Below are 25433 nucleotides of genomic sequence, written 5' to 3'. Positions count from 1 at the left end.
AGTGCCAAAAAAGCTTGTAATATGATGATGTGCTCCATCTTGCATTAATCATTAATTATTTGCTTATTATGATGATGTGCCCCCAAGGTTCTAAAAGCATCACTTAACAAAATACAGTCTATAGTGCCACAAAAAGTGATCAAGTTACCACTAGGATGCCCCATCTTGTATTAATTATGATTTATTTATTTATTATGATGATGTGTTTTTTTTCAAGATTCAAGATCACATCACTGAGTACAGGTGTACAGGTGAGTGCAAAACTGGCTGTTCCACAGCCTGGTCGCTCAGGGAAAGAAGGGGGTGCTGAAGAGTGGCACTTTGCCCCCCCAAGCTTCTAAAAGCATCAGTTAACAATTTACCACAAAAGTGGTCAAGTTCGAGTCGAGTTCCACTCACTTGTATTAATTATTAATTATTTATAAAAATGAAAGTTTTGAAAGCATCACTTGAAAAAGTGCCACAAAAAGTGGTCAAGTTCCCACTAGGGTTCCCCTCTTGTATTATTATTATTGGTTATGAATTCATAAAGATGAGCCGCCCCCAAAGTTCTAAAAGCATCACTTGAAAAGTGCCATCTAGAGTGCTACACCCTGGAGTACCATGGCTTATTATGATGACCCCCATGTTCTAAAAGCATCACTTAAAAAGTACAATTTATAGTGCTACGAAAAGTGATCAAGTTACCACTAGAATGCTTCATCATGTATTAATTAATTATTTATTTATTAATAATGATGATGTGCCCTCTAAAGTGGCAAATAATTGTGTGTGCGTGTTTTTTTTTTCAAGATTCAAGACCACATCACAGAGTACAGGTGAGTGCAAAACTGGCTGTTCCACAGCCTGGTCGCCTGGGGGAAGAAGCTATCTTGGAACCTGCTGGCTCTCTGAGCCTCCTTCCACTCAGCAGCTGTGAGAACAGGCAGTGGCTTGGGCGAGAGGGGTCCTTCATGATCCTTCTAGATTTCCTCAGGCAGTGGTTGGTGTATAAATCCAGAACCCCAGCGCTGTGCACAGTAGACCCCAATTGCCATGGTGCTTCAGGCTGCTGTAAATTATTTATATTATATTATACTCATCACTCACGTTATTATATTAATGGTGGCTCTTCACACACAGACAGAATAAAATGATTCATTGCAACTGTTTAAAAAAAACACTTTTATTAATTAAGGCACAATTAAGGCAGAGGAATCAATGCTACAGTTGTGGTCAAAAGTTTACATACACTTGTAAAAAAACATAATGTTATGGCTGTCTTGAGTTTTCAATAAGTTCTACAACTCTTATTTTTCTGTGATAGAGTGATCGGAACACATACATGTTTGTCACAAAAAACAGTCATAAAATTTGGTTCTTTCATAAATTTATTATGGGTCTGCTGAAAATGTCACCAAATCTGCTGGGTCAAAAATATACATACAGCAACATTAGTATTTGGTTACATGTCCCTTGGCCATTTTCACGGCAACTAGGCGCTTTTGGTAGCCATCCACAAGCTCCTGGCAAGCTTCAGGTCGAATGTTTGACCACTCTTCTTGACAGAATTGGTGCAGTTCAGCTAAATGTGATGGTTTTCTTGCATGAACCCGTTTCTTTAGCACTGTCCACATGTTCTCAATGGGGTTTAAGTCAGGACTTTGGGAAGGCCATTCTAAAACCTTAATTCTAGCCTGGTTTAGCCATTCCTTTACCACTTTTGATGTGTGTTTTGGGTCATTGTCTTGTTGGAACACCCAACTGCGCCCAAGACCCAACCTTCGGGCTGATGGTTTTAAGTTTTCCTGCAGAATTTGGAGGTAATCCTCCTTCTTCATTATCCCATTTACTTTCTGCAAAGAACCAGTTCCACTGGCAGCAAAACATCCCCAGAGCATAATACTACCACCACCATGCTTGACAGTAGGCATGGTGTTCCTGGGATTAAAGGCCTCACCTTTTCTCCTCCAAACATATTGCTGGGTGTTGTGGCCAAACAGCTCAATTTTTGTTTCGTCTGACCAGAGAACTTTCCTCCAGAAGGTTTTATCTTTGTCCATGTGATCAGCAGCAAACTTCAGCCGAGTCTTAAGGTGCCTTTTCTGGAGCAAGGGCTTCTTTCTTGCACGGCAGCCTCTCAGTCCATGGCGATGTAAAACACGCTTGACTGTGGAGACTGACACCTGTGTTCCATCAGCTTCCAAATCCTTGCAGACCTGCTTCTTGGTGATTCTTGGTTGACTCTTGACCATCCTGACCAATCTCCTCTCGGCAGCATGTGATAGCTTGCGTTTTCTTCCTGATCGTGGCAGTGACACAACTGTTCCATGCACTTTATACTTGCGTATAATTGTCTGCACAGTTGCTCTTGGGACCTGTAGCTGCTTTGAAATGGCTCCAAGTGACTTCCCTGACTTGTTCAAGTCAATAATTCGCTTTTTCAGATCCACACTGAGTTCCTTTGACTTTCCCATTGTAGCTTTTGTAGCTGAGTCTAATCACTGGGTCAAATGAGCCCTATTTAAATGGGCTCATGAGAAGTCAACAGCTGTAGTCAATCAGAATCACTTACAAGAAGTGAAGAGGCCATGACATGAAGCTAATTTGATTGACACAACTCGCTACATCACCAAAATTGACAAATTTTTTTGCTGTATGTATATTTTTGACCCAGCAGATTTGGTGACATTTTCAGCAGACCCATAATAAATTTATGAAAGAACCAAATTTTATGACTGTTTTTTGTGACAAACATGTATGTGTTCCGATCACTCTATCACAGAAAAATAAGAGTTGTAGAACTTATTGAAAACTCAAGACAGCCATAACATTATGTTTTTTTACAAGTGTATGTAAACTTTTGACCACAACTGTATTTTTTTTCTTCAACAAACATTACAATTATATAAGAAGCTTTTTAAACTAAACTGAATTATGATTAATAATACTAAACAATTTCTCTTCCCATCAGTTTTTGCAGACGAACAAAAACAAAAAGGTAGGTAAACATTTAGTTTTTCTCTGTTATGACTAATTTCTTTTACTTTCAAGGACACGGTTAGTGTACATGAACAAAAGTACATTCAGTAACAGTGGTGATACCGCATGAGATGATAGAAAGTATTAATTCACATAACCACAGCAATCCAAATGTACAAATACCAGAACACATGCAACATAGACATACATTGTAGCCGCAAATTCAAGTCAGAAGAACCATCAAGCAATTAAACAAAAATTGCACAGCAAAAACTAAAAAAAAAAAAATACTTTAGTAAATTATGGCTGTGAACACACTCATAATTCTGCAGACTCTATGGCCAGTTTACCAACAAAAAAACTATCAATAAAAAAGATGTTCCTATTTCTAAACATTCTGAAAAGAACAAAAAAATCTGCCAATGATTGTAGAAAAACATGGACACCATGCTTCCATTTCTTAGAAATAAACGCTGCCTTATCTATTTTTTTTTTGTAGTCCTTCACTGAGCAAAGTGGAGGTTGCCCCTGGATAACTGGTTTGTTCAAAAAGTGCAGTAAATGTATTTTATTACAAAACAATTAACATTTCCATCAAATTACATGTAAACTCTATTTAGACTTTGACAAGACAGGTAAAATAAATTTGGTAAGAGCACTGAATAAGCCAAAATCTTCATATACAGGCTACAGGTGTAGGTGAAAATCGTTTTTTTTTTTTTTATGTAGTAAAATAACATTTACATTCTTGAGGGTTTTGAAATCTCCAACAGGACACTTGGAGAAGCTGCCTGTTGTCTCTCTTTACTCCACTTAAGTAACAGGAATCAACCCAAATTCTGCATGTCTGAAAATAGACATAAAAACTAGACAAACATAATGAAACTAAACGTTATGAACTGTTCAATTTGTATTCAGGAAAATATTATTTTTAAAATGAAGTTCAGTAAAGAGGCAATTTTATGATGTTTTTATATAGAGAGAATTGAAAAATGAGCCAAGCACAGTTTTAGCACAGGCAAAACTGTTCTAAACTGTTGAAATTGGAGAGAAATACAGGTTAGAATTCAGAGGAGGACAATAAGATGGAAAAAATGGTGAGGCCGTCACTAAAACTTATGGGGTGTTGAGATGTTATTAAATTATTTATTTAAAAGATTTAAGCACTGTCCATGCTTTTCTACAATCATTGGTTTCTGCAGTGTTCAGTGTTACACTCAGGCATGTGCACATTACATTCTGATATTCTGATACACACAAGTTTCATAGCGGATAATAAACCCTGTAATTAAAGTATTGTAACAGTGCCCTGCAGCCGCATGTGTCATTTCTGTCTATCTAAACAGCTACAGTTTGCTCAGTCTTATCTACACAGATCACGCATAGTAACAGTATGGCCAACTACTTATTTCTACACTTATTATGGTATCCATATTTTGCGCTCCACTGATCATACAGGAACATTTAGTCCTGTATCTGTTTCTCTGCACACTTTATTATACACTTTAATCACTCTGTTCTTCAATGTTCAGGACCACACAGGAAAACCACAAGACCACCACAGAGCAGCTCTTATTATTATTTGGGTGGTGGGTCGTTTATTCTCAGCACTGCAGTGATGCTGGCATGGTGTATGAGGCGTTAGTGTGTGTTGTGATGGTATGAGAGGCGAGAGATGGTATCAGATACAGCCGTGCTGCTGGAGTTTTTAAACACCTCAGTGTCTTGGCACTGATGAAGGACCACAGGATAAGGGTTGGCGATATGGCCCTAAAATAATATCACAATATTTCATGGTATTTTCGCGATATCAATACTTTTGGCGATACGACAAAACACTGATTTAAAAAATATTATTTTAAGAATACATTACTGCAACAAAATGACATTTAAATTGTATTATTGCATACAATATGACATGGCACACCCCTAACTGATATATTATAAAATACAAGAATTTAATCAAATTTGTAACAAAAGTCAATGATCCAGAATGTCATGATACTAATAATACTAATAATGCACTCCAAATATCTCCATATATCCAGGATTAAAGTAAAATAAATGATACTGGACAGATATAATATGTCTCTGGTAGATATATAATGGGAAATAAGAACAGTGTGAATTTTTCTTTTTGCTAAAAACAGCAAAAAAAAAAGTAGTACCCTGATGTAATAATTAGGCGTGGGTGATATGGCACAATATTCCAGGGTAGTGCTGTGTGATATGACGATAAATATTGTCGGGTTGATAAAAAAGTGTTTATCGTGCTACTTACCTTCTATCTTCCCAATCGTTTGTACAGTAAATTCATCAATTATTCATGCAAATCTATCTATCTATCTATCTATCTATCTATCTATCTATCTATCTATCTATCTATCTATCTATCTATCTATCTATCTATCTATCTATCTATCTATCTATATATATATAGGCGTGGTCACTTTGCATAAACTCGGTTTATATAAAAGTGATAATAAAGTAATCTTCGCAAAAAAGCTTCATAATGTGGTTTTGCGACATGACGCTGCTTTACGTTATTTGACGGACACTTAAAAATGTTAATTGAGTTTAGTTTGATAACTCAATTTAAATACCTGTATAATTTTAGAATTTTTGAAAAAATTGATAATGTCTCTACCTACATATATATAGCTACCTACATATATATACCTACATATATATAGCTTATATATAGCTTAGAGCATTTTTACCAAAGGATGATCAACACTGGATGTAAACTCATTCAGAGCTTCTGTCTCTGACTTCATTTTATCTACAAGGTGGAGCAGCTACTGTAGGTAGGAGTGTGTAAAAGAGAATAAATGACAGTGAGTGATTATACACAGTGTTTAAAAACTCCAGCAGCACTGCTGTATCTGATCCACTGCATTGCTGAGAACAATCCACCACCCAAATAATACCCGTGATGATCCTGTGGGGTCCTGGTCATTAAAGAACAGGATAAAAGGAGGATGACTGGTGTAAACACTGTTTTACAAATTCACAAAATATATAAACATAATATAATGGCAAATTATTCATTGAAATTGCATAGATTAAATTAAATTTAGTGCCATGTAATTTCAATCCCACTCAAGAAAGGGATTCTTATCATGTGTACCACCATCTCACACCTCTACAGACCATATTTACACACCTCATATATAACTCTGGCTTTGTTCTCTTCTCCTTTCTAATGCAGAGTTTACAGTTTTATTTATGATTCTGCTTATAATTTTCTTATTTTTATTCACTCTGCAGCTACAGCTTTATCTCAGTAAAGAGAATCCAATTTCAGTACCTGTTTTAGCACATAATCCGCCCACCAAATGTGCCAAATGCTTTAATCTCCTGAGGTAATTAAAATAAAACGTTTAATGACAATTTGGTTCATGGCTTCCTCCTCAGTTGCTGGTGTTCTATCATGAGATGAACAGACTGACTTCCAACATATAAAATAAGCAAAGGAACAGCACTAATATTCTACAGTGGCACATAGGGAGTGTAAATGCTGTCCTTTACCACTTTTCTTTTTCCAGATTGCAACAGAGCCAATAGCAGTAGCACTTGTAGACCTTTTTTTCTTCTTTTTATGGAGTAGCCACCTAGAAACAAAAAAAAAAAAAAATAGAGATCACTTGCGGAATGGGTGGAGGCAGGAACAGATGCACTTTCAAATATTTGCATATCCGATACATGAGCTCACAGACGCCTTGTGCTGATCGACATCACCCTAGAAGTGCATAAAAAAACTGGAACCAGCAATCTCCTGATCATAGATGCAGCGCTTTAGGCCACGTTCACATTTCAAGCCACATTGCTCAAATATGATTTTTTGCTCAGATCGGATTTGTCCATCTTGACGGTTCACATTCACAAATGTAAGTGAGCTTTATCTGTGTGTAATGTGAACAAATCTGTCCCTGAAGCGTCTCACATGAGCACATTAATATGTGTATAAACGTCGCCTTCTTCACCAACAACATAAAAACTCATATTTAACTGGTGTGGAGAGCAAACAGCTGGTCTGACGTTCGTGCTCAGGTAAAAGAGGAGGACAAAAGGTCAGGTGGTTTGTTTTGCTGTTTTTGCAGCTATAGCTGCACAGCTGCACCAAGAGATGCAGGTAGCGCATGCGTAAAAGCAAAAATACGCAGGAATTCAATTCAATTAGACCATTCACATTCATGTTGCATGTTCATGGATCGGATATGTATCAGATTTACGACTACATATGAAAGGGACCCAAATCTGATTTGAAAAAAATCAGCTCTGAACCACATAGAGCAAAAAATCAGATTTGAGTCACTTCAGCCTGGTAATGCGAACGTAGCCTCAGACTGCTGGACCACTTGGTGCCCCACCAATGTAGATCATTAAGTGTCTGGCTTGAATTTCAATGCAATCAAACAGACAAACACTACTAGCAAAAATCACATCCTCACTCAATGCAGGAGGAGGCTCCACACACACATATACAACAAGTCAGCACAACATTCTTTATCTTCCATAAGATGTGGCAAAAATCATGGGATAGGACAAGAGTTCTTGTCGAATACACTACCGCTGCCCCGGCTAGTGAAATGGGACACTGCCGGGAAAAAAACGCCCTTATAAGGAGATAGGAAGCCCAAGCACGGGTGGAAAAGTGAGAACAGGAGGAAACTAAAGAGAGAGAAAGGAGGTTTGTAAAAAAAAAAGCTCACCAGAGAAGCATTTTATTTTTTATTATTACTGTTCATTATAGTTCAAACAGCCTCACAGGCTTATCTGCACACTAGAGGCTCCAACAAAAAACGGATAAACTCTTTTTAATTCCCTTGATTTTGGAATAAACAAAAAATGAGCAGGTATCCCAATATTTTTTAAAACACTACAGTTCCTGCACACACAACCACTTGGTGCTGCATTTTCTTTTTATACCTTCTCTGTTTGTCAAGGCTGCCTTCCTCCTATCTGACTGGCTGGAGGAGGTGAAGATTGGTGGAAGTGTGTCTCCTTGAAGACGAACCAACAGTTTCCCGCCCAGAGAATGAGATTGAGAAATCCAGAAATCTAAAAAGAGTAACAGAAAAACAAGTATTTGGAAATTAGGAGTTTTAGATGTTTAAACGTCATCAAATATTTTCAAACAGCACTGCATCAAGAACCATCATTCAGCAAGAGCTGATAAAAAACACTTGGACTACTGATTACTTTGGAAAACCTTTGTGAAGTTCCACAACACAGAGTTATATAAAAAACCTGACACTCAATTCTTTACTATGCAAAACAGAAGCCTTATATTAATCGTGTCCTCAAGAGGCTTTGACTTTTCTGGGCTCAGAGGTGTCTGAGATAGACCCTCACACAGTGTATATGAGAACTGCGCTCAGACAAATCAGTTTTCAAATGTGCTCCTAAGGATTAATATAATATGTGGCAACCAAAAATTGTTGTTTGAACTGTAACCAGCTGGGATGTTATAAGTGTATAGTGTTTAATAAATATTAAACAATTTAGTTTTGTAATTGCTTTTTCTTCAAAAAAAAAAAAGTTATTTAATTTATTGCAATAGTAAAAACAAAATGTGGGAAAATTAATGAAAAACTGCAAAGAAAAAAGAAAAAAAAGAAAAACATGTTTAGTTTCATTATGTTCTGTTTTGATATCCGCCACTAATTTAATTTAATTTCTTTGCAATCATTTCAGTGCAACAGATTCTATTCGAGAAGCACTGAATGGTTGGCAACTGAATTTATTTAGCAGAAAATGGCATAAAAAGCTCTTTTGGTATACATATGTGTAAGTGTGTGTATGGATATATGTATATGGGTATGCATGCATGTATACATATGGACTGATTCATGGAGATATAATGTGTTACACCTGGCTTAGTTCCGGTGGATTAAAAGAAAATATTTTTCTTGTACAAAATAAACAAACAAATGATTGAAAAAAGCTATTTTGGTGTGTTTGTCAAAAAGTAAAAAGACAAAATAATTCATACCGAACAAACTGTGCTTTGTGGATGTCTGCTGGGATGTTAAAAATGCTAAGTAATGCTTTTTCTTTGATATGGAAGATTTAATTTATGCTATTTAGATGCTATTTATTTAATGCATTGGCCAAATAAGTGGAAACATTAATGAAACCCTGGAAAAAAAAAATACAGGTACGGTATTCAGTCTTTGACAAATTGTTTTTTGTTTGTTTTTTTTTCGGATAAAAAATATATATATAATGATTATCCAGTGAAGAAATTCTGTAAACAGTTTCATTATATTAAATCAAGACCATTTGTTATTTGTTTAACAGATCTTACTCATCTACTCAGGTTTTACTCATGAAAGTTATCTTACCACTGAGGAGTTGAGGTGTCCGTAGGAGGGAACCCCACCAGCTGTGCAGACATTTTTGGGTTCCCTACAAACAGAGGTCATGCTGACAAGAGTATTCGGATGTGTTACATTTTTCACATCGTTCAGACCCTTCCCCCAGGCAGACGAGCTCACCAACCACAGGAACGTGAACAGCCCAGTGATCAGCAGATCCTGGAGAACGATCACAGACTTCAGGTGAGTGTCCACATAAACACTGTGCTAAAACACACTCACTGTGTTCACAGGAGAATCATTCAGCCAGTAAATCATCACCATCACAGCATGTGCTGTAACAAGCTGTAGCACTACACGGGCATGCCTAAAGTCATGGGATAGCATTATGTAACTTGTTCATAAAGTGTTAACTCAGAGGATGGATTGGGAATACCTACACCTGCGTAGGCTGTGAGGTGTTATCTTGTGAGTGAGATTGACTGAACACTGGCCAGTGTGCTCATGGCAAGTTAATGTAAATTATAGGAGTTATAGTAAGGTATGATAGTGGGTGCAGATGGATGGGACTTTCAGTTTCTGATTACCATGATATAGGTATTTATTATTTCTTTATCCACAGTGTTGCGTATGTACTAGGAATATGTCTTAGAAGGCAGATAGATTAATCACCACAAAGAGTGGACAGTAGGTACAGAGTGTAGTAATGATTGTGAGCGGCTGTGTCTGGCTAGAACTGTCCATGTGAATGTCATCTGCTGGTGTTGCTCCACTGAGTTTTATCAAGTCTAAAGTCCGTGCAGTGTTTTCCCAAACAATCTTACAGCACTTCATGCTTCCCTCTGCTGACAACTTTCATGGAGATGCAGATTTTATTTTCCAGCAGGATTTGGTACACTGCCCACACTGCCTGAAGTACCAATTGGTCTATTTTATAATATTCTAATTTTCAGAGAGACTGATTTTGAGTTTTTACAGGCTGTAACCCATAATCATAAATAATAAGTAATACAAACTTAAAATAGATCACTCTGTGTTTAATGCATCAATATAATATATGAGTTTCACAATTTGAACTGAATTACTATAAAGTAAATAAAGTAGCTTTTCAATTATTTTCTATATATATTTTTTTTAATATGCACTAGTATATCATTCCTGATTCAACTGTGGTCTTTCTATGCATTTTCAATGTGTCTTATCTCTGGATCTGTCTTGTTTTGTTGGTTCAGGCTGGTCCAGACCAATCAGGAGGAGGTCACATGTGCGTGAAGCTTACATGAACATGCAAGTTCTGTAACCAGAGCTGTTGAAATGCTTTTGCTTTTGACTTGTAAAACACACCCCTTCGTTTCTTCATTGTCACATGAGTGTGAGGAAAGTTAACCTCAGCCCAGCATACAGACAGAGCATGTTGCATCATTGTGGGGAAAACCACGCCCCTCGTAGAGGAAACTCAGTTTGAAAAGAAGAGAATGGGAAATGCGGCTCATCACGTGTTTAAACAGCTTTAACATAAAATATTAACACCAGCTTATCTTAATACACTTTAGTCTTATTGTGCTGCATCTTAATAATACTCCTTCCGTATTATTAGAACCACTATTACCATTATTCTCACTGTTATAACAGTAATAGTCTAAATTAGCAGTAGTAATCATAATAATATGAATCAGTGTTGCTATACTTGCGTATTTAATTCAGAGTTATACAGTATTGTTAATAAGATAATTAACAGCATAATATGTTGTTGATTTGAAAACTTTAATCACAATATTACTTAATTATATTAGTGCATCTAAGAATATTAGAATATCATTGAAAAGTTACTTTATTTCAGTAATTCAATTGAAAATGTGAAACTTATATATTACATAGATGTATTAAACACAGAGTGATCTATTTTAAGCGTTCATTTCCTTTATTGTTGATGATTATGGTTTACAGCCAATAAAAACCCCAAAATTTTTGTATTAGAAAATTTGAATATTATATAAGACCAATTGGTACTTTAGGCAGTGTGCCAAATCCTGCTGGAAAATAAAATCCACATCTCTATAAAAGTTGTCTGCAGATGGAAGCATGAAGTGCTGTAAGATTTTCGAAGAAAACACGGAATAACTTTCTCTTTTTTCAGACAGAAGGTTATTATATTTTATGTTAAAGCTGTTTAAAGACACGCTGAGCCACAATTTCTTATTCTCTTCCATTCAAACTGAACAGAATGTTTTACCCCCTGCTGTAGACGTGGCTTAAATGCGCTCTGTCTCCGTTAGCCTGTAGCAGCACAGAACTAAACAGCGCAATGCTCCCTTAAATCTTTTAATTTAGTTTAATTTAATTTTAATTTTCAATCATCAAAGAATACAGTGAGAAAAAGGTCTTACTTTTGCATTCTAAAAAAATATTGATATCTTATCATATTGCGATGTGTTGTTTTCCAATACTGTGTTGATTTTAATCGATCAGTTTACATGAAGAGATGGATGTAAGATGGTGGCTAATTTTTTTTACTCAGATTTTATAAATATGACAGTGCATGTTTTTGTACTATTATTTTTTTTTATTAAACAATAATCATAACGACTTTATCTTGATATAAATCATTTTAACAAGTTCTTGCCAATAAACAGCCCTAATTTAAATAGCGTTTTTTGTTTTACAGATTTTTTTGTATGTTGAAATATTGTGATAAATATTGTATTTTGTAAAAATGTCTTCATAAATCATGATATAATATTTTAACCAAATCATCCACCCCATTGTTCACATGAAATTTCCAAGTCAGAAACTGGTAAAATGTTAATATAAACAGAACAAAAGCAAATCAAATAAGATTCAGATTTAAAAAAAATAAGAACATTTACATAAAACACTACAGTATACTCACTATAAGAGGTCCGCGGTTCGACTCGCGATACAGGTTCTGGTAGCCCAGGTACAGCACAAGGGTGGCAGAACAGTACAGGAAGGCCAGAACTCCAACAGCAACAAAAAACTCAGCTGAAGAGGACTGGTTTCCAGTCAGGTAGCTTGTGCTGCTCTCAGACTTATTGACTTTGCAGGCTGGGACATCATATTTGACCTCATTAAGTCTGTGTGTGAAACAAGACACCAGTCAAATGTTTCAACTATCTATGTAACAGGGATGTACTGAATATCTGGCAATCAAAATAATTATTATACAAAATAAACGTTTAGCATCACATCGTGTTTGGCATCAGTTTACGAGCTGAGCGATACAAGCTGTGCAGTGCTAGGATAGTAAATAACATTAGCATTAGTCTTTTTCTGTTTAAATTCCTCTCACAAGTCAGTTGTGAAGCTCTACCGAGGTAAATTTCACTAAAACTGTTAAAGTACAGGTTATGAGTTGAATAGCACTTCTGTGGTAAATGTACTGTTAGAATAGCACGACTGAGGTAAATGTATGGCTAGCCAAGCTGATGTAAATTCATGATTAGTATAGCACTGCTCGGGTAAATGTGTTTTTTTAGTTTGTCTGCTACGATTTGATTTTTAAAAAGGTTAATTGGTCAATTCATTGCATCTCTAGTATAAAAAAAACAGGTTATCGTATTTTATGGACTATAAGGCGCACTGGATTATAAGGTGCACTAATAATGAACATAACTATCTGGTCTGTTTTCATACATAAGGCACACCGGATTATAATGCACATTTTAAGCAACAATAGTAAGGAACAAGGGTGCCGCACAGTAATCTACACAGATTTCGCCACTAAAACTATTCATTTTTGTGAGTAAAGCGTTTATTTACAGTAAGCTTAGATTTCCAATGTTTTCAACAGCGTGGTTAGCAGCAGCATTTAGCGCTAGTAAATGCTGTCCAATGCACTGTTGATTTTAGAAAAAAATAAAAGGATTTTAAGTGCACCTTACAGTACGAAAAATACGGTAGTTCATGTTTGTAAATAGTGCAAAACATCCTTAGTTTGTAAGTACATGATATTAATGTTTAATAAAAGCATTTATATAATCTTTACCTAAAAGGGTACTGGAAGGTGATGTTGATCTGATGTGGAGGGTTGAGCCCTTGACACTGGATGTTAAAGCTTGTTGTCCCAGAATAACCACTGGTGGACGCAAACGCAAATATGGCAAACACCTGTAGCCACAAACAAAGGAGAGAAAGTCACTTAACAGCAAATGACCGATTATATGTAGCTAATATTTTTGAGACACAGTCCTACAGTCAGGTCAACACTGAGAGTCTGGTGCACAGAGTGGCCTGAGGAGTGTGGAAGTTTGGGAACTCTGGACAACCTTAGCCTTTAAACAAACCAGAGGAAAAAGATCAGATGTTGTTCTTAATTCAGTCTCCCATTGGTGCGCAGGCATGTCATGTAGAAGTATGGGGTACAAGAGATTACGCTGGTGTAGTGCTGTGCGATTATCGGCCAAAAAAAAAAAATGTTCGATTTTGAATTTTTTTTTTTTTTTTACAAAACAGATTTTCATCCCCATCCATATAATATATATATATATATATATATATATATATATATATATATATATATATATATATATATATATAGGCCTGGACAATAATTCGATATCGGTATTTATCGCGATAAGAAATGTTTCAATAACGGTGATATCATTTTTGTGGTATATCGATATGTATTATTTACAGAATCTGTCACGGACAGGCGTTTTACTGGCGTCAGCTCGCCGCACAGCTGAACACAATCAGCTTCCGTAGCTGGACTATCTCTGTGCGTGATGACGTAATCACATAGGCACGTAGCCAGATAGGCTAGGCTAGGCTAGATTTGGCTAGGCTAGGCTAGGCTCGGGTCCGCTACGCATCTAAAATGCCTCGCGCTGGAGCCAAACGGAGCCGGCACGAGCGGATCCAAGGTTAAGGTAGGCTCGGTTTGCATCTGAAATGTTCCGCGCTGGAGTGGAACGGAACGGAACCGAGCCTAGCCTAGCCTCGGGTCCGCCCACGGGTCCGCCTCTGGTTCGCTCGGTCCGCCCACGGGTCCGCTCGGTCAGCGGTCAGTTGCGGGTCCTCTTTGTCAGCCGCGGGTCCTCTTGGCTCCCAGCGCGGGACATTTTTGATGCAAAATGAATGCCCCTGCCGCTTCCACAAGTGATTAATTGAAGTATGGAGGTCTAATTCAGTGGTGAGGATTTGGTTCGACTCTCGGAAGGTCTGCTAAACTTCAGTTTGCTGCTAATTGTGCCGGAGAGTGGAGCCGACCAGCAGCGGTAACGTTAAAACATCTAATCTGTTCCACCACCTCAATCAGTTCCACTACATACAATATTTTCCTTATACTGGCTGAAGCACTTTTATAGCTTATGTTGTAAGTTATTTAAGTTATTTAAAGTTTATGAATCCTTTAGGTTTGTTTATTTGACGGGGATATCATGTTCCTTTTATGTTGTATGTTAAAGAGTTGTATTTTGGCTGAAGCACTTTTGTAGCTTATATTGTAACTAAGTTATTTATAGTTGATAAAGCCTATAGGTTTGTTTATTTGACGGGGAAATCTTGTTGCTTTTGTGTGTATAACGGCTTCTTGTGTTCTTTATCCTAGTTGGAACACTTTTGTTTTGATCTGTTAAATTTGTTTACAAAAGACTAAGAAGCTCTGCTTCTATCCTAATTTTAAGTTATTTTTTATTGGTAATAGTTATATTGGCTTATGTTTGACAGGGATGTCATGTTTTTATTTTGCTATATGCAAATAAAATTGAGCATTGATTTATCTTGACTATTGTTTATTTCTTAAGTATTATAATGTTTTCGTGAAAGGAGGTTTCAAAGACTTAAATTAAGTAGACAGTAGTAGGTACTAGGGGTGTGCCATATCATATATCACGATATTATACTCTGAAATATCGTGCCACATAACTCACCCCTAATTATCACATCAGGGTACTAATTTTTTTGCTGTTTTAAGCAAAAGAAAAACTCACACATTTCTAATTTCCTATTAAATATCTACTAGAGACAGATTATATCTGTAAAGTGTCATTTATTTTACTTTAATACTGGATATATGGAGATATTTGGAGTGCATTATTATTATTAGTATCATGTAATTCTCAATTATTGACTTCTGTTATAAATCTGCTAAAATTATTGTTTTTTTTAAATATCTTAAAGGTGTGCAATATCATATCGTATACAATAATAAAAAAGTTTTTTGTTTTTTTGTCATATCGCCAAGAGTATCGTTATCGCGATAATACCATGAAATATTGTGATATTATTTTAGGGCCATATCGCCCACCCCTAGTAGGTACGTATTTCCATTGCAGGGATTCTTAGCAGTTTTCTGAGGCCTTGTAAGTATTTATATCGATATCGGAATTATATCGTATCGACCGAAATTAAGGAATATATCGTGATATGAATTTTGGCCATATCGTCCAGCACTATATATATATATATATATATATATATATATATATATATATATATATATATATATATATAAACCTTATTGACTCATTGAGTGAATCAATTTTTCAAAACATTGTTTTCATGCCCATGCGTTCATATTACGCGCTGACCTCATATACAGACACTGAAAGACACTGGATTTTACTTCAGAACGCAGGTTTGTGACTAAAAATTGAGAAATAACACACTAAACGAGTCACAAAAGAAACTTTTAAGGAGAGATTATTACTGTTTTCCACAATTAATCATGGACTCTTGCCAGAGAGTGATGACAGTGCAGTTTTCAGAAATGGTAGAATTTATTTCTAGCTAAATATAAGCTTTATCCCACCGGGTGTTTGTGTTGAAAGTGCTAGAATATTTTTTTCGGTACAAGCTCAGTCCTTGGACTGAGTGGATTGTTTAGCAAAGAATGTTTAGGCGCCAGTTACATGTCTGTAAGTAAAAACTCCATTTTGAAAATCGCATTAAAACTCTAATTCGAATGAACTGAATTAGCTATGAAAAAACGCCCAGCACTACGCTGGTGATTCCTATATCTACTATAAATGTAGATGAACCCTTATTTATAAACAGAAATAAAATAAATCTAAAGTAAAACTGTTTTGTTCATTCTGCTGCAGGTTGTGCATGCACAAGAAGGGGAGACAGATTCTGGCACAGAGGTACAATTCGGCACAACACCTGGAAAAGCAACTCACCAAACTGACAGCATTCTAAAAATCAATTATTGTAAAGTATAGGGATACTCCACCTATGTAGATATTGATGACAGAACATATGAAAATTATTTAATGCACTCACTAAACTGAAGTGTGAAATCAAAAATAACTTCAGGTGTGTAAAAAAAACTAAGGCTACATTCACACAGCTGGTAAAAGTAAACCAAATCTGACCTTTTTTCTTCATATGAGTCATATGTTAAGTATAAGAAAAAAAAACCCACAGAATCTGACTTTTAATCCAACTTGTAATCCAACATATATCCAATTTATGTAAATTGTACTTTAAAAAAAAAAGAAGAATCTGTGTGAAATCTGGGGAAAATTAATTTTAAATTAATATTAATTGCAGCAGTAAATAAGGTTTTCAGTGGTAAGATAGTGAGGTAAAGGCCTCATAAAAAATAGGACTATTGCCTTTCTTCAAAGAAAATAGCAAAAAGAAAAAAGAAAAAGGCTTAAGTTGCACCCACGCAGAGTTTCTACAGAAATTGCTGAAAGTGTCCACAGCAGGATGTGGTTGAAGCATCAAAGGAAAATACATAGCTTAAAAATAAAGTTAGAAAAATATACGGCAAACCAAATCAAACCAAAGCAGAGGTCATGGCTGAGCACAGTGTCCTATTTAGAGCAAGCTGAAATGCTTTAATCGCCCATGTGATGCTGGACAGTATGAAACCGAAACTTCATGAAGCATTGCTCTTTTGCCCATTGCACGCCGGTTTAGCACCATGAATGTTGACTATAGGTCATATTATAATTATATTATAAACAACCTAAAATAAACATTTTATTTGGAGAGAAAAACAAATTTGCAATGTCTGCAGTGCAGGGCAGTACCTGCAGTGCAAAAAAGTGTTTAGAACTTCTCTTCCCACCATAACGGTTTCCTGCCACAGAGAAGGTGCTGGTTTGGGTGTTAACAAGGCAGCAAGTCCTTCTCAAAGTAAAGAAAAATGGAAAAAAAAGAAGTTATACTATTGTTTCATATTGTTTAATGCCTTGATTCTAACTTTAAGCGCAAAAAAAATGTCTTTTAAAAAATTAAACAATCAATAAACCTGCCGAGACAGGCTGTCAAGCAATAAATACCAAGTAAAACAGAACACAGATAATCTACACTCTCTTGTGCACAGTCACTAATAATGTTAAAACTGTTTCCACAGATTTATTAAGATCAATAAACACTGAACATCCTCACTCTCTAAAGACAACCTAAAAGAAACTCAGAAATAAAGCAAGTCCTCCATTTGAAATAAAGCTTTATTAATAATTAATGTAATTAAAAAAAAACACTGCAAAAACAGAAATAAGAGAACTAACAAAGCAGAAGCAAAAACAAACAGTAAACAAAAAATAAATGAAAGCGAAAATAATATCTAAAAAGAAAATAAAATATAGGAAGTAACTACAATAACAATTCGAGACAAATATTTTTTTAATCCTCACAACTAGGAGTTTGCAGCATTAGGATCTTCTTTCCATGCCTTAATAAGCTGTGGCCACGCCATAATTATCTCGTTACCAAGTATTAGGATCTGGTCCCACATATTAGGATCTCATTCCCATGTCTTAATTATCTAGTTCCCACGCATTAGGCTAGGTTCTCGTTCCTACACCTTAATAAGTCATGGCCGTGCCTTAATTATCTCATTCCTATGACTTAATTATCTCGTTCCCATACAATAGGTTCTACTTCCTACACCTTAATTAGTCATGGCCACACCCTTATTATCTCGAACCCACACATTAGGTTCTCTTTCTTGTGGCCACACCTTTATCTAATTATCTCATCCCCACTTCTTAGGTTCTTATTCCTGTGCCTTACTAAGTCGTGGCCAAGCCTTTATTATCTCACTACTACGTATTAAGATCTCGTTCCCACGCCTTTAATAAGTTGTGGACACACTTTAGGATCTTATTCTCACGACTTAATTATCTTGTTCCCATACATTAGGATCTCGTTCCCACACCTTAATTATCTCTTTCCCACGCCTTAACAAGTCATGGCAACGCACTGTAATGTCTCCGTGGCTACTACTTTCCGTAGCACACAACTAAACATCTTTTAGCATCCGTTTAATTCCCCAGGCCTGGGTTCACATTAAACCGGATTTAATTCGGTTTGAGCACATTCCATTCTCTCAGAACTCAGGAACAGAGTTTAAATCAGCAGCAGCAGCAGCAAAAGAACAGGCCCGAGTTTAAACTAATAAACATTAAACCTAACCAGCACTCACCCACTCCAGCACCCGGATAAACCCCAGCGGCTCCTTCAGCGGGCTGAGGTCCAGACTGAAGGCGAGCATGATCTCTTTATCCTGCAGGAAACAAAAGAGAAATCAGAGGAGAACTTTCACAACTTTCAGCCTCTCTCTCACACACACAGCTCATCTGCAGCCCGGAACACACAGCCCCCGCGCGCGCACTAACTAATCTAACTGGATCTGTGAGGGTCTCTCTCTGCACTGAATCTCCTCACAGACCGACCTCACAGTCCCCGCCTCCCCCCGCTCCCTCCACTCACACCCGGCTGTACTGAAGATCACAGAGCGCTCTGAGGGTTGATCCGGATCCGCGGAGCTCCGGACAGCGGCAGCAGCGGCGGCGTCAGGATGTTTGGAAACTTCTCAAACTTTCTCTACTTTCTCTCCTCCTTCTGACAAGACTCTGCCCACGTGACACGCGACACGTCACGCGCGCGCGCACGGACACACACACAAACACACACACATTCCATTATTTTTTTTAGAAACTATTCATTTTATTTTCGATATTTTATCAGTAACTATAAATTCTATTTTCTATATTTAATCAGAAACTAGTAATTTTATGTTTTATATTTAATCAGAAATTATTTATTTTATTTTCGATATTTTATCAGAAATTATACTTTTTTCTATATTTGATCAAATATATATATTTTTTTAGATTCCATCAGTGCCTATTCATTTTATTAATATTATATTATTTACTATTCATTTTATTTTCTATATTTTATAAAAATATATACTTTTTTCTATATTAGGTCAGAAACTAATAATTTTATATGTCATCAGAGACTATTAATTTTGTTTTCTATATTAAATAATTTACTAATATTTTTACTTTCCATATTTTAACAGAAACTAGATTTTATCTAAAATTATACTTTTTTATATTAATCAGAAACTATTAATTATTTTTGTTGTCATCAGTGAATATTCATTTTATTTTCTATATTATAGTATTTACTATTAATTTTATTTTAGATATTATATTATTTACTATTCTTTTTTTTCTATGTTATCTTATTTACTAAAACTTTATTTTTAATATTTTATCACTGACTTCTAACTTTATTTACTACATTTTACTGTATTACTGTATAATAGCCAAATTGTGACCAAGGTGATATTTTGTGTGGCCACCATTATGTTTCGGCACTAGCTTTAACTCTCTTTGGCATGGAGTTCACTAAAGCTTCACAGGTTTCCACGGGACTCTTCTTTACAGATCTGTTGGATTTGTGTTAGAGACTATGTACTCCTCAAACTTTCCTTTGAGGATGCCCCAGAGATGCTCAGTAGGGTTAGGTCTGGAGACATTCTTGGCCAGTCCTCTTTTACCCCTCAGTTTCTTTAGCAAGGCAGTAAGGCAGTGTCGTCACTCATAAATGTGTCTTGTTACTTTAATTTTACGTTTTTTTAATGTTTATGTTTCTGTTGTTGTTGTTTAAACATATTTGTGTCAGTTGTGATACTGAGGAAAAATATATATTTTAAAGACAGCACTGATGAAGAAAGGAGAAATTGCTACCAATGCTTATTGGTACAGAAGGCAGCAGAGGGCGCCACCTCCACAGTATTACAGTGGCCTTAATTTACACAGTATTATTAACAGCATCCACCCATCAAACAGAAATAAACAAACAATTGTCATGTTTAAATGCGTTTTTAATACAATGTCACTTAAAATACACACCACAGTAATTGACAAATTACTTATTTGGTCACTTGTGTTAATAAGCTATAATCTGATAATCCAGTAAACTCATTTAATATGCTATAGAAAAAATTGGAAGCAAGTTTAAGGAGAATGAAAGTTATATTTAGTAGTAAGAGTAGCTGCTTGTGTGATGAAGAATAAAGTTTTTTCCTTTAAATCTTTGATATCTTTAAATAGCCTTTGGCAGGGTTAATAATTATATTCTCATTGCCAAAATTTCTCACACTTTATAAACTATGCTGCTACAGAATTTCTGTATGATCACAGTCAGCTGTGAGCGACAACACAGTTACTTTTTGTTCTCTGTGAAAACCATTTAAAATGACTAATCAGGAACCCATGACAAACTCAGTGAGTGTCACTTTAAATAGTAACACAGCAAATACTTTCACTTTTAAGATCATTTCCTGTTTTATTTGGTGAACTTTTTAAAATATATTTTTTAATATATTTTTTGCATTTCAGCACAGAGGATACCAATGATGAATGAAGTGTTTCAGGAGTTATTTTGTCCCGTTCTTCCAGCAAAAAAATGTCTTAATGTGCACGACAGTATGGTTCCTTGTGGATTTTTTGTTTTAAAAAATGTCTTCACATTCTCTACTGGAGAAAGTTAAGGCCTGTAGACCATCTTTTTCCAAATTCATTTCTTTGTAAAGTGTGCAACCTGGGGTTTGCATTGTCTTGATGCCTGTAGATTAGTTTTTAAGGCATTAAATTAACTGGATTGGCATCATCATATATTAAATATTGTCTATCAAGTCTGCACTGCAAGTCTGCTTAAAGTACCTACAGTTAATAAGAAGAAAAGAAGTGGGGAAGCAGCATTTTGTTTTCATGCACCAAAGTAATGGAACAGCTTATCAAATGAGATTAGACAAGCAGCATCAGTAAACAGTTGCAAAAAGCAGCTGAAGACATATTTCAATAAACTTTTTTTGAAAAAATTAATTTGTTTATTTTATCATATATTCTCTGGTTTTATTTATTTGAATTCATTTATTTTAATATTTCATAGCTACAAATTTTATAGGTTTACCTTATTTTATGTCCCATAGTAAGTTTAACATTGCATTTCTATATACATTTAATTGTTTTATTTTAATTGACAATTACTTAATTTTACATAGTAATCTTAATTCTTTTAATGTACTTTTACTTTTCTTTTATTTCTTTTTAAAATTTTACTGGTCTGTTCACCTGTTTGTGAATGTACAGCACTTTGAGCTGCTTGTTAATGTATGAAAGGTGCTGTTTAAATAAAGTTTTTTTTAATTATTATATTGATATTGTCTTGAAGGCAGTATTTGTTGTTCTCAGATTACTTTTCTGTAATACTGCAACATCTTCTTGCACATCCATGCTTTTGTAATGTGTGCAGCATGTGGTTCTGCATGGCTTTATTGAAAAACTTTTTTATGCTTTATAGATGCATGTTTCCACTCTAAGATAGTCCATCCCACACTGTAACCCAGAAGTTATTTGAACTCAAATAAATTAAGTCTGTTTTACATAAAATTGGAGATTTCTAAACATCACTCAACATTCGTGGGCACATATACACTTAAACTGAGATCTTTGAGTTGAATCAACTTATAATAGCTGAGTTTAGTCTGTTGCCATTAACAGCTTCTTTTCCATTGGCTTCTGTCACAATCTATTTGCATACTGGGTGTGTCCAACAGTTTCTGACTAACACTCACCATCAGTGTGTTGTGATTCACCCGGGGCTACCTTAGGTAAACTTGAAGATCACATTTTATGATTAAATTCTTGTCCTCTGTAGAGGGTTTTCCATCCACCAAGTTTTTGCGCATTTTGAAAATGTGCATGAAAAAAGCTGTATGGAAAAAGTCAAAAATTCGAAAAAGCCCCAAATATCGCAAAACGATTTTTACGCTAGGAGGGGGTGGAAAAGTTAGAATATCGCATCGCCAAAATTCGGAAAAACTGGATGGAAAAGGGTTTTTCGCATAAAAAATGACGTATCAGAGCAAAAACAGAATCAAACCTCTCCATGCTTGTTTGGCGTCCTCTCCCACGTTATCTAAAGTTTATTCGCATAACTGTAGTGAATGGAAACACGGCTTAATTCGCATTTTTTTCTGCCGAAATTTGGAAATTGCGCATTCTTTTTTCGAAAGGTTTGGATGGAAACCTGACTAGTGTTGTAGGCTGTAGAATAAGCATCATTTACTGAGCTGCAGTAACTCTGTGATCTCGCTGTGATCTCAGTACTTTAAATTTGTTTTTACTGTTTTCTTTCATCTACTTTTCTATGAGTATTTAAAAAAATTGTTGAATGAAACCAGAAAGAAGACTAAATACAAGTTCAGGAAAATATTAATTTTAAATTTATATGTATATGTATTTGTTAAGTTCATTGTTAAGTTTTGAGTTTAGTCAACTTATAGGGTTTTACAGTGCAGATGCCTTCGAATCCAGAGAAATTGATGCTGCTTCTGGACATGGTGAACATAAATCTTCTTTTGTTTAGGGTAAAGTTGTAAGTGGTATTAGTGAATGTACTCTCTATTGTAGAGCTTGTTGTTGATAAAGGTTTGCCTAAGTAATCCCTTGCCCATGTGAATCTATCAGCAGTGGCTGAATGACAGTTCATGATGCAGTGCATACAGGCTACTGTGTTAAAGGTCACTACTGTACCGTCCTTAATTAAATTTGATTAATAAAATCTTCAGCTCAATTTTACACAACTGACAGTTCCCTAGGGTGTCTAGATCTACTGGTTCTACCACACTTAAAGCAGGATCCTGGAGCTCAGGATTTAGAGTAAGAGCCACATACAAGGTCTCATTCTGTAGTTATCACATGAGTCATAGTCATGGGATATCTCATGCTCCTGATCCTGCCAACAGATCACATGCACTTGCACTCGAAAACACACACAAAAACACAAACAAACAAAAATCTGTGGAATCTGGCTGCTGCTGGAGCTAGTAATAAGATTAGTAATAAGATAGGAATAAGAAACCAGTAATAAGATTTGTAATCATAAATACTGTTTTTGTTGCTGTTTTAATGTGAATGCAGTATAAATTCCTTTATAATATAATTGTGTTTAAATGTACTGCAAAAAAAATCCATTTGCAAAAACTAGAAAAAATATACATTAATTGAGACGTATATGGTTATATTAGGAAAATAGTCCAATGGGGTAAGAACTTTTTTGTGAGGCCCAATCAAGCACTAAAATCAAGCAAAATTACAGATTTTTTTGTCTTAACTTTGTAAACAAGAATCAAAATCATTTGACAGGTGACTTTTTGTTCTTATTTTAGGTTCAAATGAAAATATGGAATATGAAATCTAGGCTGTATACATAGGCCATATTAAATGATTTTTTTGTAATGTTCCTTTTACAGCATGCAATGTCCAGCCTACAAAAGTTTCACCCAGCCATGCATGTTAAAGGACTGTTTATGTCTATACTGCTTCTTTAATGAGCTGCAATGTAGGGCAGCCTATTGGAACAGAGGTGGTTTTATACACTATATCAGCCTTAAAGGCACAGTAACAAAACTGCATGTTGATTTATAATTAGTGGTCCTGGGACTGGAAGGGTAAAAGCAGTAAAACCACTACAATATGTAGAACTGTTCCTGGTAAATGTGTTTTTGAGTATTGGAATGCAACTCAGGCAGCCCAGCACATTTTTGGCTTACCTTTTCCTGAGAAAAATAATTCAACTAATCAGCTCAATAACAACAGGCCCAGTGCCGACACTGATATGGCCAAATCCATGGAAAAGGTTGCATGTTCCTAATTAGGCTATTTATACAGACCCCCCTATATTGACATTATGCACCAGAAATGGAAAGTGGCATTTTCAAAAACCAAAACTATAATTAATATACCTTTTTAGGATAGAATTAGGATTGAAAGTTTTCCCAGATAGCAAAAGGACTTTATCAACATTAATTATTCCATCTCTTATGCATTGAAACAATGTTAATTTAATCAAAATTGATTAATTTGTGCACATCAATTTGTGCACATCAACATGTGGAAAGCACACTCTTTGTGACAATGTCTAGTAGGGGTGATATAGAAGGCACTTAATAAAGGCACATTTTCTGTTTATTTATAATACTAATACTTATAATTACTAATAAGTGGTTGCCACATATTAGGATCTTGTTCCCATAAATGATCTCGTTCTCACACCTTAATACATTGTGGCCACACATATTGTTTTACATTTTAATTTTTTTTTACATTATATCAGCCATGCACTTTCAGTTTTGGTTGATGCTACTTTAGTATTGCTATATATAATACCTAATATAATGTAATACATAATATAATATATATAATAATATTATATTAATATAAACAGTGCAGCTGTAGAAAATAAATGAGACCATGTAAAAATGATGAGTATCTTTGATTTCACCAAATTGATAACCTCTGGAATATAATCAAGAGGAAGAAGGATGATAACAACCATCAAGCTGAACTGCTTGAATTTTTGCACCAGGAATGGCATAAGGTTATCCAAAAGCAGTGTGTAAGACTGGTGGAGGAGAACATGCCAAGATGCATGAAAACTGTGATTAAAAACCAGGGTTATTCCACTAAATATTGATTTCTGAACTTTTAAAAACTTTATGAATACGAACTTGTTTTCTTTGCATTATTTTAGGTCTGTAATTTCAGCCATTTCTCATTTTCCGCAAATAAATGCTCTAAATGACAATATTTTTATTTGGAATTTGGGAGAAATGCTGTCCGTAGTTTATAGAATAAAACAACAATGTTAATTTTACTCCAACATATACCAAAATCAATTTAGTGGTCTCTTAAATTGATTTTGATATTTTGATATACAATAATAACAATATATTATATGAGCTGAAGGAGAGAGACGTCTCAACCAAGCACGAGCAAACTGACCCAACCATCGACTTCGACGAACAACCAATCAGAGCGAGGCCCGGCCAGCGTCAACCAATCAGCACACGGCATGAGCAAGGTGCAT

The 25433-nt window shown here is 35.5% G+C and overlaps 1 protein-coding gene and 1 long non-coding RNA gene across 4 annotated transcripts in view; both read right to left on the bottom strand.

Moving 5' to 3' along the window:
• Positions 1–25433, bottom strand: part of LOC125806120 (uncharacterized) — a 288259-nt gene that overhangs the window by 151680 nt on the left and 111146 nt on the right. The gene's annotated exons all lie outside the window — the stretch shown is intronic.
• Positions 3462–19103, bottom strand: sypl2b (synaptophysin-like 2b). Of its 3 annotated transcripts, XM_049485956.1 has the most exons (7): positions 18975–19101; positions 18688–18768; positions 13291–13412; positions 12175–12379; positions 9312–9503; positions 7894–8025; positions 3462–6575 (listed from the first exon to the last, which is right to left on the bottom strand). In XM_049485956.1, exons 2-6 carry the CDS (start codon positions 18754–18756, stop codon positions 7906–7908), a joined length of 708 nt encoding a protein of 235 aa, XP_049341913.1. In that variant the 5' UTR covers positions 18757–18768; positions 18975–19101; the 3' UTR covers positions 3462–6575; positions 7894–7905. The 3 variants fall into 3 exon arrangements, with proteins under 3 accessions (XP_049341913.1, XP_022541399.2, XP_049341914.1); XM_022685678.2 differs by lacking the exon at positions 18975–19101 and having other exon boundaries at positions 18688–18909; XM_049485957.1 differs by lacking the exon at positions 3462–6575 and having other exon boundaries at positions 7892–8025; positions 18975–19103.

Source organism: Astyanax mexicanus, chromosome 12 (genome assembly GCF_023375975.1).
Source record: "Astyanax mexicanus isolate ESR-SI-001 chromosome 12, AstMex3_surface, whole genome shotgun sequence".
Classification (NCBI taxonomy): Eukaryota; Metazoa; Chordata; class Actinopteri; order Characiformes; family Acestrorhamphidae; genus Astyanax; species Astyanax mexicanus.
The sequence above is the reverse complement of the archived record's forward strand: the minus strand, read 5'-3'. Positions and strand labels throughout refer to the sequence as shown.